The sequence below is a fragment of the Sturnira hondurensis genome, unplaced genomic scaffold (genome assembly GCF_014824575.4).
Source record: "Sturnira hondurensis isolate 20B ecotype Veracruz unplaced genomic scaffold, ASM1482457v3 Scaffold0010128, whole genome shotgun sequence".
Taxonomy (NCBI): Eukaryota; Metazoa; Chordata; class Mammalia; order Chiroptera; family Phyllostomidae; genus Sturnira; species Sturnira hondurensis.
The window spans coordinates 15,034,330-15,046,962 of record NW_028082759.1 but is presented as its reverse complement, the minus strand read 5'-3'; the positions used below and the strand labels follow the sequence as shown (position 1 = coordinate 15,046,962).

Genomic DNA, 12,633 nt, shown 5'->3' with positions numbered 1-12,633 from the left:
TCTGCCCTAGAACCTTCAGAGAGAGCATAGCTCTACTGACAACTTCATTTCAGACTTCTTGCTTTCAGAACTTTAACAGAATAAGCTTTTGTTGTTTTAGGCTACCCAGTCCATAGTACCTTGCTATAACTACAGGAAACTAAGACAGTATTGGTAACACAGAGCCTAAGGAACCTAAAGTGTCTTCAGAATATTATGTTACAAAGTGTTAAGTACATGACAAATGTTATGTTAAGAAAGGGAAAATGGTCAAATTCAAGAAATAAAGGAACTAAAAACCAGAGCTTGGCAAGCACATAATCTGATGGTACAGTTGTTCAGACAGTTGGAGAGAGGAAGGTATTGGTCATGGTAACCTTGGAGGACTCCAGCACCCACAGTAGACACGGCCAAGTTTGCATGAAAAGGACAGCTTAGACCTAAGATACACTCTCTCAAATGAAGCTCCTACAAAGGGCTATTAACTCCTCCATGGAAGGGCAGACTAGGGGAAAAATTTAAAAATCCACAGCACAGGAAATTATGGCCCTGAAGTTCATTTATATCTGGATATTCAGTCAAAATGCTGATATTCATGATTGCATGAACCTAAAACCTGTAGCTCCATTCAGTATTAGACACATTAATTAATACAAACAGTGTAAGTTTAGAACAAAAACTAACCACTTTGGCCAATTTTAAGTTCCTATATAAAAGAAAACACCCTCACCTTCTAAGAAGTTAGAAATGCAATTTAAAATTCCGTAATTAACATACTGCATTACAAGCTACCAGAAAACTGTTAAGTCCCAGCATATGATTTGGCTAGGATAAGATCTCCCAAATCATTTGGGGGGGAAAAAACACATTCAAAAATAAAAATGACTACCCTACAAAGTTACTTTGATTTGTTTAAAAAGAACTATGAAGAACTGAAATCCTTAAACAGTATTTTACCAATGCTTTTAAGATTACTCTGTAACTAAAAGCATGTAATGTGGCAAATGAAAGAAATGCCCCTCCCTTAACATCTAGTCCCCTGCCCTCAGGGAGGTTACCTTATGATCTGCGAGGGTGTCCTGCTAAGACTTTTGTGCTCACTGGAGGGTTTCTGAGACTGGGACCCTGCAGAGTGACTGGAAAACGCGTGCTGTCTCAGTCCCGACGGATGCTGGAGCCGAGGAGGTAGCGCTGACGGAGCTTTTACTGGCTTGTTTGAATTCTTTGGCCCTCTGTAATCTGCATCTGCGACAAGAAGCCCGAAACACCTCATAATTTCCCTATGAACCACAACCTCATGTACCACCACCCCTCCCCCCAGCAAAGAATAACTTGATGTACTCCTACCAGAATGGAAATTTTGTCCAGAAGGGGAAGGTTTTTTCATCTTCTTCCCTGACACTGTGTTCCAGCTTTCTGAAGGAGGTGGTCTGAGGTTCTTCGGTGAATGTCTTCAAAAGGAAGGAAAAGACTTATAATCACACTTAAGTTCTCAACATAACAATTCTATTTGAAAATTATGTAAGACTTTACAACTTTAATTCTTATATTAAAAAGAAATTAAATTACAAAGTCATTTAGCAACATATAATTCTAATCAAACAAGGTAGCATAAACCCAAAGCATATCTTCTAACCTAAAAAACTCAAAGATTAAAAGACCTTAAATCGCAATCCAAGCATAGGATTAAGGGAATGATTTCTATCTGTTAGATATGACAATGGTACTGTCATTCAGGTGGGGGAAGGGAGGGGTCCTCACTGTGCTAGAGACTCACAAAAGCACCTAAATGTCCCTATGAAGTAGTGTAAAGTCTGGAATTTTTTAAAATATCCCATTTCCATTTCCATGTTTAAAAAGGATTAGGGAGAACTGATTGGAAAAGGTTACCAGGTGTGGTCAACTGCTCAATCAAGGTGATGGTATATTGGGGTTCGCTGCACTAAGCTACTTGTGTATGACCGAAACTTTCCATAGTAAAGTTTAGGTGTGACTTACTACCTTTATCTCTAATAAAGGCAGCAGCAACTGAAATAAAAGGTGCTGTAAACTAACACTGTAAGTCAACCATAAAATTTTACTCTATCTGACTTCTACTTAAACCTAGCTATATGCAACGCAGTACTGACTGATACTAGAAAGGCATATGGTCCCTGTTCTCCAAAGCTCCCACTTTATAGTTACAATACAATTTCCCAAACTGCCTTTGTAAAGAATGGCATGTTTTAAACCGTAACCAACTTATTTTTATTTAAAATATGTCATCATGTGAAACACTGAATGTGAATTCAAACTGTTTTTCAAAAGATCAAAACAAAAAAAATTTTTTTTTAATTTTTAAAAAAGCCCTGAGCTGGTGTAGCTCAGTGGATTGAGCGTGAGCCTATGAACCAAAGGATCGTGGTTTGATTCCCAGTCAGGGCACATGCCTGGGTTGCAGGCCAGTTCCCAGAAGACGACACACTAAAGGCAACCAACCATTCATTGTTATTTCTCTCCCTCTCTCCTTCCCTTCCCCCTCTGTCTAAAAATAACAAAAATGTTTTTTTAAAAGATCTAAACAAATATATTTTCTACACATAGGCAACACTTTTAATTGAATTGCAGATACACAAAGCCACTTAGAAGTGCTCATAATTATATTAGGCTAAGTGGAAAAGACAGTAAATGCCTTCTTTGAAGAGCAGTACATACTTCTTTCCAACTTCTTCAACCAAAAGTGGTCCGTTCTCAGAGTGAACCCCTTGAAGGTCGGCATTAGAAAACTTCCCGTTGTGATCCAACCTAGCCTGTTGAACAATTCCAAAAAGATTAGTCATCTGCTTCCTTGCACTAATGAACAGTTTTTAAATTTTATTTTGTTTCCAATGAAAAAGAATAAAATATATACCGTTAAACACAAAACTCATTTCAAAAGGGTACACAAATATACCTGTCTCTGCATTATGTACCTCTACCTAAAATACTTCTGTTTACCCTTCCAAAATTGTACTAAATTATTTTTCTAAATAGTTCAAGGAGGAGCACAATCTATTAAGGCTCCGAACAAGAACTCAAAGCTGTGGTACAATATACCCCAGGACTCCAGACCTGGCATTTCTACTTATCCGCAGTTTGACCTTTGGCAACTTCCTTCTCATACTTCACCATCGTCATATGCAAAATAAGGCTAATAATAATACCAAAGCCATAGGACACATGCAGATGGAATGAGGTAGATACATGTGTTCCTCATATATATGATATAGGAGGAACACAAGAGTAACTATTGTAATTATGACCATCTCAATTATCCAGTATTTAAAATGTCTGACTATGACCTTGCTTTTCCCTAAAAATAGAACCATTATCTGTACTCTAACATACAAGTGGCATTTTCCAAGAGCAGTTGTGAGTAAGCCCTGGGGTTTCTTTCCACAATCAAACAATACGCACTCAACAGGGCCCCTGCCTGACCGCACTAGGAGCACCAGCAGCGTCAGCAGTTCCAAAGCCCCAAGCAGCAGGGCTCTGAGTACTCTCCTACTTTTATTAGCAGAGAAAAGTCCTCAAGTTAAGGTGTCATTCTTCATCAATCACGATAGGACACTTTGCTTGCCTCTCTTCAAGAGTTTAGCAATAGAAAAGACTTTTCTCAAGTTGATTTTTATCAAAAGTTTAAACTAACTTACATGCTTACTTGAGTAAACAAGTCATCTTTGAGTCCTAGCAATTTTCATAGTAAAATTTTAATTAAATTTTATCCAAGTGAAAGTCAAATAGAACTAGAAACAAAATACTTTAGAAAGGAAAAAATCAAAACAAGTATCTGCTTTACCATATACTTTATGAACAGCATCTATTTTACCAAAAGCAAGTGCAACCTCAAAGAAAATACACTTGATTTGAAACAACAGTAACACAGCTTCCTTAGTGATGCAGCGGTAGATAGGCAATCTTCTCTTCTCTGTCAAGGGGATGGGGAAGGAGGGAAGCTCTAAGCCCTGGTTTTATTCTTTTCTTCCGTTCCCTTCCAAATAGTCCAAAGATTCCACAGTTCTGCTTTACAGCAAGTTTCTGACAATCTGGTAAGGAAGAACCTAAATGAACCGCATCCTCTTCTTCCTCTCCTTTCACATACCTCAGAGTCGGAACACTACTTGAAGTTCTCAAAAGGGCAGATACAATCCTAGCCAGACAGTTTTCACAAACTACTTTGTCATGAAGGAAATGAGTGGTTCCCCCATAAGAAGAAATGTTAGTCAATGTCTATTTTAAGGTAGTTTTTAAAAGGCAATGCTGATGAAAACCATCTTGATGAAAATTATCTTCCAACTAATTTTTGTGTATGTGGAATATTTTTATTTTGGAAATAGCATTTTTATCATTAATAAAGAACAGAAAAGGGACTTTGGAAATAACCTTTTCCAGAGTTTCTCTACCTAGCCTGGGCATTTTGGACACTTTGGACCAGATAATTCTCTGTCGTGTGTGTTTGGGGGAGTGGGCTTCCTGTACACTAAAGGACATTTGGCAGTATCCCTGGCCTCCATCCACTGAGATGTGAGTAGCACCTTCTCAGTTGTGAAACTAAAAAATATCCGCAGACATTGCTGAGCAGAGGGTAAGGGGGTGCACGTCAAAATCTAATACAACTTTCTCTTTAATTAATCAGCTAGTTGAGTCCAGAACAGTAGCTTTCTCAAAGAGTAAAACTCCTCTTACTGTCCCCTTTCCTTTCTTAATCCAACAGAATAACATTATGTACCTCTCAATTTTCCAAGATGACTTTTATAAACAAAGTAAAAATTGACCTCTAATGTCAAGCTTGAACAAATCATAAATTATTTGCCAACTGTAATGAAAATATCTAGAAATCTAAAATATTACTGTTATGTCTTTGAAGCAAGTAATATCGAAGATTAGTTTTTAAAGATCCCATCATCTGATGGGATGCCATGGTTGTAGATATATACAATTTTAGTAATGTATTCAAATGAGTCAAAACACTAAATCAAAACACTAAATATTTAAAATAATCTATTAAAATGTACACCTGAAAAGATATATTCTGAAACCCCAAATGAACAACATATTCAAGCTTGCTCTGCCCTCAGTTCCTATTATAATAATAATATTCCAGGTAAAAGCTGTCCTTCTAGGTGATCACTTACTTGGCATTTCTCTCCCACTTCGTACTGTAGGCCAGCAGCAATGGAATAGTCACGTTTCTGTTGAGCTGTAAACAGTATTTGTATAAAATCAAGTTGATTTATTTTCAAGTGCCATGAAGTAAATTTATGAAAAATGTAGATTTTTAAACTCACCTTGTTTAGACTTCAGCCAAATTTCATATTCCACATTTCTATAAACTGCTGGATTGAGTGACTTAAGAACCTTTCTAGACAAAGGAAGGCTTGGAGAGTTCCCACTGTTTTTCAGGTGCTAAACAAAGTCAGGAAGTCCAATCAACACAACATGCTTGTAAAATTTTTTAATTAATTAATTAATTTATTTATCTTTAGAGGGGAAGGAGAGAGGGAGAGAAACATCAATGTATGGTTGCCTTTCATGTGTCCCCTGCAGGGACCTGGCCTGCAACCCAGGCATGTGCCCTGACTGGGAATCGAACCGAGATCCTCTGGTTTGCAGGCCTGCGCTCAATCCACCGAGCTACGCCAGCCAGGGCTGTAAAACATTTTTTTGAAGTATGTATAATAAACAAAATCAAAAAAAGAAAGCTTCAACAATTAAGATATTGCTGAAAAATTTCTTACAAGTAGGTACTCATGACTCTATTAAAAATGTACCAGAAAGCCCTAGCTGGTGTAGCTCAGTGGATTGAGCACGGGCCTGTGAACCAAAAGATCGCGGTTCGATTCCCAGTCAGGGCACATGCCTGGGTTGCAGGCCAGTTTCCAGCAGGGGCCAGTTCCCAGCAGGGGATGCACCAAAAAAAGCAACCATACATTGATATTTCTCTCCTTCTCTCCTTCCCTTCCCTTCTAAAGATAAATAAATAAATAAAATTTTTAAAAAAATGTACCAGAAAAAATAAATTAAAAAAAAGTACCAGAAAAGAGGGAAAAAATTAAGACTACTATTAAACAAGCTGTTATATCAAAGAACAAGTTAAAAGTATTAGAAAAAAAATACCTGATCACTTGATGAAGCTTTAAATCCATTCATATCATTGGTAGTAGTTACTTTACTCCTACAAAGGAAAAAAATAAACATAATTAAGAGTACAAAATCAACTTATTCAACATGCAATTGACTTATTCTAACACATAAAAATGTCAAAAGTCAAGAGTTATATACCAAAGTCAAGCTATAGCTATATTCTAATGTGCCCATACAAGCTTTAGTCAAGTGTATGAGTGTATAAGTGTGTGTGTGACATAGAAGTCAAAGACTTTTATCAGTAATTCTTACTGGCTCAATCATCAAGAAAACAGAAACAAACTTTAATTTGGGTGGATAGAGTGTTTATAAACATTCGGTGTAAAAAATTTCAATGCACAAATGAGGACCCATTACCCAAAATATTCTACTACAATACGATGTACAATCTAGTGAGAGTAGACACAAACTACAATCACCCAGTACGCTAAATGCTAGTTAAGTGCTACTGGGGGAGGAGGGGTAAAAACAAATGGCAGTGTTGGGTCATGGACTCAAATAATAAAAAGTGGGATGATGAAAGAACTTGCTGAGAGGTCTTTTTAAATAAAGAATTAAAGGTAATGAGACCGCAAACCATAAGGCTATTTAGTATTTCAGGCAGAGGGGACAGTCAACAAGTGCAAAGACCCTTGGGTAGCCAAGAGGCAGCAAGGCTGGAACAGAGTGATGGCAAGTAAAATGGGGGATGAGGTGAGAAGCCACCTGTACCCTTCTGTCCTACACTCCTTAATAAATTAATCTCTAGTCTTCAGGACAGTCTCCAAGTCTAGACCCTTAAGTGCAGCAATCTTACTTTAAGACACTCTAAGTCTACAGTCTAAACTAAAAAAGCACCCACACCAAAAGCACCCCAAGTCTAGAGGCACAAGAATATAATGACATCCTTGGTCTTTCTTCTTTATTACCACACCATGCCTACCTTTCATACCACAAATATTAACATTCTTCCCTAACTGAAGCCTTGTCTTCCCTAAGCCAGATGACACAAGAAATCTTAATGACGCAAAAAGTTAACCAGAAAGGCTCCCATGTTCCAAGGGCTATAACAGTACAGTATAAAAAGAAAACCAAGATTGCAATGAGCACACCCTCCCTGGTTAATTTTCTCCTATGCTCAATGACATGTCTTACTCAGACAGGTACTAGAGAAAACCATGGAGAATTTCTACCTGTGCAAAGTTAGTCTATTCCAGCATTAAACTTACAATGGCAGACCCAGATTCCAACCTGATTCATTTCTTTCTTACAAAGGAATGGTAGTCATTCAAATTTTCAATCAGGGTCAGAAAAATTTAATTGAATATATGCTTGGAATTACAGATTTTAAAAAAGGTATATTTAAGTATTTAATAAAGAATTAGATATCTTAAGGCTTAATTTCAAGTCTTTATTTTCACGTATGTAACACCAAGTATAAGACACTTTCCTACTTGAGAGACAAGAGCACTAATATAGTTCAGCTTTGCTGGAAATGGAAAAGGATTGGTTCTTGTAAAACTTAATATTGTTGATAAAAACTAATACATGTTGGACACTATATCTAGGAACTAAGCTATATACTTTACACATGATCTTAATTAATTCTTATAAATTCTGCCCTTTGAGGAAACACTAACATATCCTCATTTTATAAGATGTATAATCGAGGCTTCCTAGTGGATTTAAATAACTTGCCCCAAATCTACTTAGTTGGCAGGAAGCCAGGATTGAAACCAGGTTTTGATGTCTACATCCCAAGCTCTTAACTGCTCCCTCTACATCCTGTGTGGCAAAGAAAAATAAGCCTCAGAGACTCGAAGTTAATAAAAAGTGCCAAGGCATTATATGCTACACTCCAACTTGGAATTTTTATTATCTATTGGAAAAGAAGATGGCATTATCTAAGAAAGAAAACAATAAAAGAAAAGTCAAGGAAATCAAAATGGCCATTCTTTTTAGCACTGGGTATATAAACAATTGATAAGTTAACCTTAAAATTTTACAATGTCACACATATGAACACACCTAATCTATTCCACATATACACATCCAAATTACATAAAAATAGATGGTCATTAATCAAAAACATCAGCTTTCAAAAGAAACATTCCTTAATTTCCATTAAGGAACTGTTGGTGGCAGTAAAATTAGTGGCAGTGAAAAAGAAACTTTTACTGCAGATTGCTGAATTTTAAAAATACCATAATCCTTCAATATCAGGCAACTCCATGAAGAAAGATTTACTGAACTATTTCTCTGTATGGCATTACAAAGATATTTTAGAATTTAACTTCATTCTTACTTGGAACTGTCATCCTCTGAATCTGATATTTCACTGTTTTCACCAGCTACTTCAGCAGTATCAAGTCCCATCAAGATTTTACTAACATCAGTTTTAAATACCTTCTCATACAGCAATTCATAAAGAAGGGCTGAAATGAACAAGAGAAAGACGTTATGCAACATCAACTAATTTTAAGTTCTAACATAATATCAGCTATCTATTGCCCAGGCTTCTAAAATCCTAACTAGACTCCTGTAACATCTATGGTCCACAGCACGATTTAATAAAAAAAAGTTACCTACATGGATAGCAACCAGAATTCTGTGCAGTTACTCTGAAGTCATTACATAAATGTCATTTTAAGAACAGTAACACAAAAAAGCTATCATAACTGTGAAACAAGTATGATGATAATAAAAGCTAAATATGCATAATGAGTAATTACTACACTCCATGCGTTGTGTTAAGTCTTTACATTATCTTCGTATTTAACTCCAGCATAGTGGTATAATTATTCTAATTGTACAGATGAGGAAATTGAGAATTACAGATGCCATATAACATGCCCAACCTTAAGAGACTTGGATGGAAAACACTAAGAAACATCAAGATTGGAGAAAACAGGATAACTGTTTTCTCTTACGAAAACTTCCTAAGAGACTGAAAAGAAACATAAAATGTACTCTCAGTAGCCAATAAAGCTTATTTAGATTAACTTTTTTGTTTAAAAAAAATCCATAAACATGGAAATACGTATTACCAAACATTCAAAAACACTTATACATGGAGTTTGGGACTCTCCTTTAGTTTTACCACAGTGATCATTATGAAAACAAGCGCACTCATAATTCATCAACAGTGAGTTCCCAAAGAGACCTCTGTCTCCCAAACCCCCTTTCCTCCGACCCGGTTATTCCCTCCAACCCACAGGCATGAAGAAGTCCAGGAAAGGAGGCTCCATGAGCACCCTCCCCAAGGCTGGCATGTTCAGATTTCGACTAATAGGAAAAAAGACAGCCCAGGATACAGACAGCTAAACCTTCATACCCAAAGCAGATCCATCAATTAAAAAGTTTGTATTACACATTATCTTTACTAACCACCAACTTAAGAACAAAGAAAAAGTTGTTACATGCCCAGCACTACTGCTTTATATGAGTCATGGGCATTTTCTCAAAACAGATGAAGAACTAATAGAGCCGTAATTCTCAACTGGAAAGGGAAAGGGGGATCATATCCTCCCAGGAAACACGTGGACAAAATCTGGTGACATTTTTTGGTTGTCACAATGGGAGAGCAATCTACATAACAGATGCTAAGGATACTACCAAACATCCTACAATGTACAGAACAGCCCCGACAACAAAGAATTATCTGGCCCAAAATGTCGTTAGGAAACCCTGCTCTAGAACTATTATTACAATCAAATGTTTGATTTGCTCAGTCATTTAGTTTTTCAAGCTATACACTATCAGCTTTAAAAACACATAAAAATCCTTATTATTGAACTTGACTACTGCAGGAAAGAAGTAAATTTGTTTTGCCCTGGCTGGCGTAGCTCAGTGGATTGAGCACAAGCCTGCGAACCAGAAGATTGCGGTTCGATTCCCAGTCAGGGCACAAGCCTGGGTTGCAGGCTGGTTCCCTGCAGGCCAACTCCCAGCAGGGGACGCACAAAAGGCAACCATACATTGATGTTTCTCTCCCTCTCTCCTTCCTCTCTAAAGATACATAAATAAATATATAAATAATCTAAAAAATTTAAAAAAAAAAGAAGTAAATTTGTTTTTACAAGTCAAACTCTAGCTATTAGCTCTTTTTTCCCATTGAAATAAAATTTTAACACTTTTGGTAACCTAGGATTCTTGGAAATACCATTTTATACAACAAAATAGAGTATGTTTGCTCTGACTTGTGTGCAGTAAGACTGTATCTTACGAATATAGTTTCCTATAAAAACACAAGAGTGATACTTACACTGACACATAGCAGAGCTCTCTTTATAATTTATGGGATAGACAATATCATAATGATTTCCATTTGAAAAACACAGTAATACCTGAAAGGGAAAAATAAAATACCTTTCAGCCCTTCATATATGACATTTACACTGCAACTTATTATCTCCAATCTCTCTCAATAACTAGTAAATAATTTCCAAACAGAAAGTGACTATTTTAGAAGCAACCTAAAGCTCCAATGTAATCAACTATGGTACATCTTTTTGCTAAAATGTTACATGGCCATTAAATCAAATAGGTCTTAATGACTTGGGGAAATGCTTATGGGATAACAAAAAAAAATACTTATTATGAAAACACCACAATTTCCAGTTACTTAAAGGAACAAGAATTAAGAGAGTGTAAGAAAATATTCTGAAACTTTATTAATGCTTACCTCTAAGAGGCAGAATCAAAAGTTAAAATTTTCTGTTTCTTTATAATTAAGTACAGTTAACCCTTGAACAATGTGTGGGTTAGCGGCACCAATCCTTTGTAGCCAAAAATCCTAGAAGAACTTCTGAATCCCCCAAGCTTAACTACAGTCCTCCCTAGCTACCCATGGGGAACTGGTTCCAGGACACATCACCCCTCCCACCCTACACCAATGGTCAAGTCTCTCATATCAACTGGTGGAAAACAATGCACAGTCGACCCTCTGCAACTTCAGATTCCCAACTTCCCACTGCCCATCAAAAACACTGTTTTCAGTCTGAACTTGGTTGAATCCACAAATGCGATACCCTCGTTCACAGAAAACAGAATTGTGTATTTAGTGAAAAAAATCCACATATAACTAGAAGTGGGCTGTTCAAACTCATGTTGTTCAAAGGTCAGTTCCATTTCTAAATAGTCAATTATTTATACAAACAGACAGGTGTACTAATTTTACTTAGATTAAGTCATATTCCAAAAAAAGGTACTGGGAAAGGGCAGATCCAAAGCCAAGCACCTTGGAAACCCCGAAGTCCTTACAGTGTGCTAATACTCAGTAGTAGTATTCCACTCAATTCTCCTCCTCTTTACTGCCCTTAGCATGGTGACAAGACACTTCAAGTTAGCCTGAATGACTCCGACTAATTAAAACAAAGTTTGTTTTCTTTTTAATGAAATCAGCAGTTGTTTTTTTTCTAGACTTTACATGATTTTTCGGTTGTTTCTGCTCTGAAAAGATAATAATAATACCTTGGCCAGCAAATTATCTTTATGAGAATTACATCATGATTACAAGTATTTCTGGATGCAATGGTAGAACCTACTTTCACATGTTATTTTACTACTCAATGTTTATATTTTTATATAGATACATTTTTCTGATTTTTAGAGATAAAGGAAGTGAAGAGAGAGATGGACACATCAATTTGTTGTTCTACTATTCATGCATTCATTGGTTGATTCTTGTATATGATCTGACCAGGGATAGAACCTGTAACCTTGAACCCAGCTGGTGAGGCTCAGTGGATTGAGTGCGAGCCTGAGAACCAAAGGGTGGCTGGATCGATTCCCAGTCAGGGCACATGCCTGGGTTGTGGGCAAGGTCCCCAGTACGGAGTGCACAAGAGGCAACCACACATTGATGTTTCTTTCTCCTTCCCCCTCTCTAAAAATAAATAAAATCTTAAAAAAAAAAAAAAAGAACCTGCAACCCTAGCATATTGGGATGACATTGAACCAACTGAACTACCCAGCCAGGGCCTATCTAATGTTTATATTGACACAAAACAGTAATAGTCTTGTTAATCATATACACTAGTATCTCAATTTTTTTCTCTCTAGAGAAATGTCATGATAGGGTTCAACACAGTGATTGGTGGGGAGAAATCAATTACATTAAATTCAAAATACTATGTCTTAATGATTAACAGGACTGGTATCAACTCAGTATCTAACCTTCATGTACAAGTATTTCCAAAAATCACTTTTAATTTATAGTTTAGGAAGTCAAGTTGGGAACGAACTTACTTATCTCTCAGAAACACTGAAAAAAATTCTTACCTTTTCAGGAAAATTATTTTCAGTTACTTGTGAAGGAGAAACATTTGGTTCCCGATAAATGACAAAATCTTTCCTGGAAATAACATTTAGAAATTACTTCTAATGGAATATATTTCATGAATAGATATTTCACTCATTCATTCATCAAGACCCTCGTGAATGCCAAGTAATAGTCAAGGCACTGAAGTTACAGCATAAACAGAAGACAGTAATGAAATAAATAACTAAGTT

General features: G+C 36.5%; 1 protein-coding gene across 1 annotated transcript in view; it reads right to left on the bottom strand.

The window, feature by feature from the left end:
• Positions 1 to 12,633, bottom strand: part of OTUD4 (OTU deubiquitinase 4) — a 46,795-nt gene that overhangs the window by 18,365 nt on the left and 15,797 nt on the right. Inside the window, exons 5-13 of the mRNA XM_037058459.1 lie at positions 12,403 to 12,475; positions 10,385 to 10,466; positions 8,426 to 8,555; positions 6,115 to 6,172; positions 5,286 to 5,403; positions 5,133 to 5,197; positions 2,674 to 2,768; positions 1,327 to 1,430; positions 1,038 to 1,224 (exon numbers count right to left, since the gene is read on the bottom strand). Of these exons, the coding sequence (XP_036914354.1) occupies positions 1,038 to 1,224; positions 1,327 to 1,430; positions 2,674 to 2,768; positions 5,133 to 5,197; positions 5,286 to 5,403; positions 6,115 to 6,172; positions 8,426 to 8,555; positions 10,385 to 10,466; positions 12,403 to 12,475 (912 nt within the window). The remainder of the gene's footprint in view (positions 1 to 1,037; positions 1,225 to 1,326; positions 1,431 to 2,673; positions 2,769 to 5,132; positions 5,198 to 5,285; positions 5,404 to 6,114; positions 6,173 to 8,425; positions 8,556 to 10,384; positions 10,467 to 12,402; positions 12,476 to 12,633) is intronic.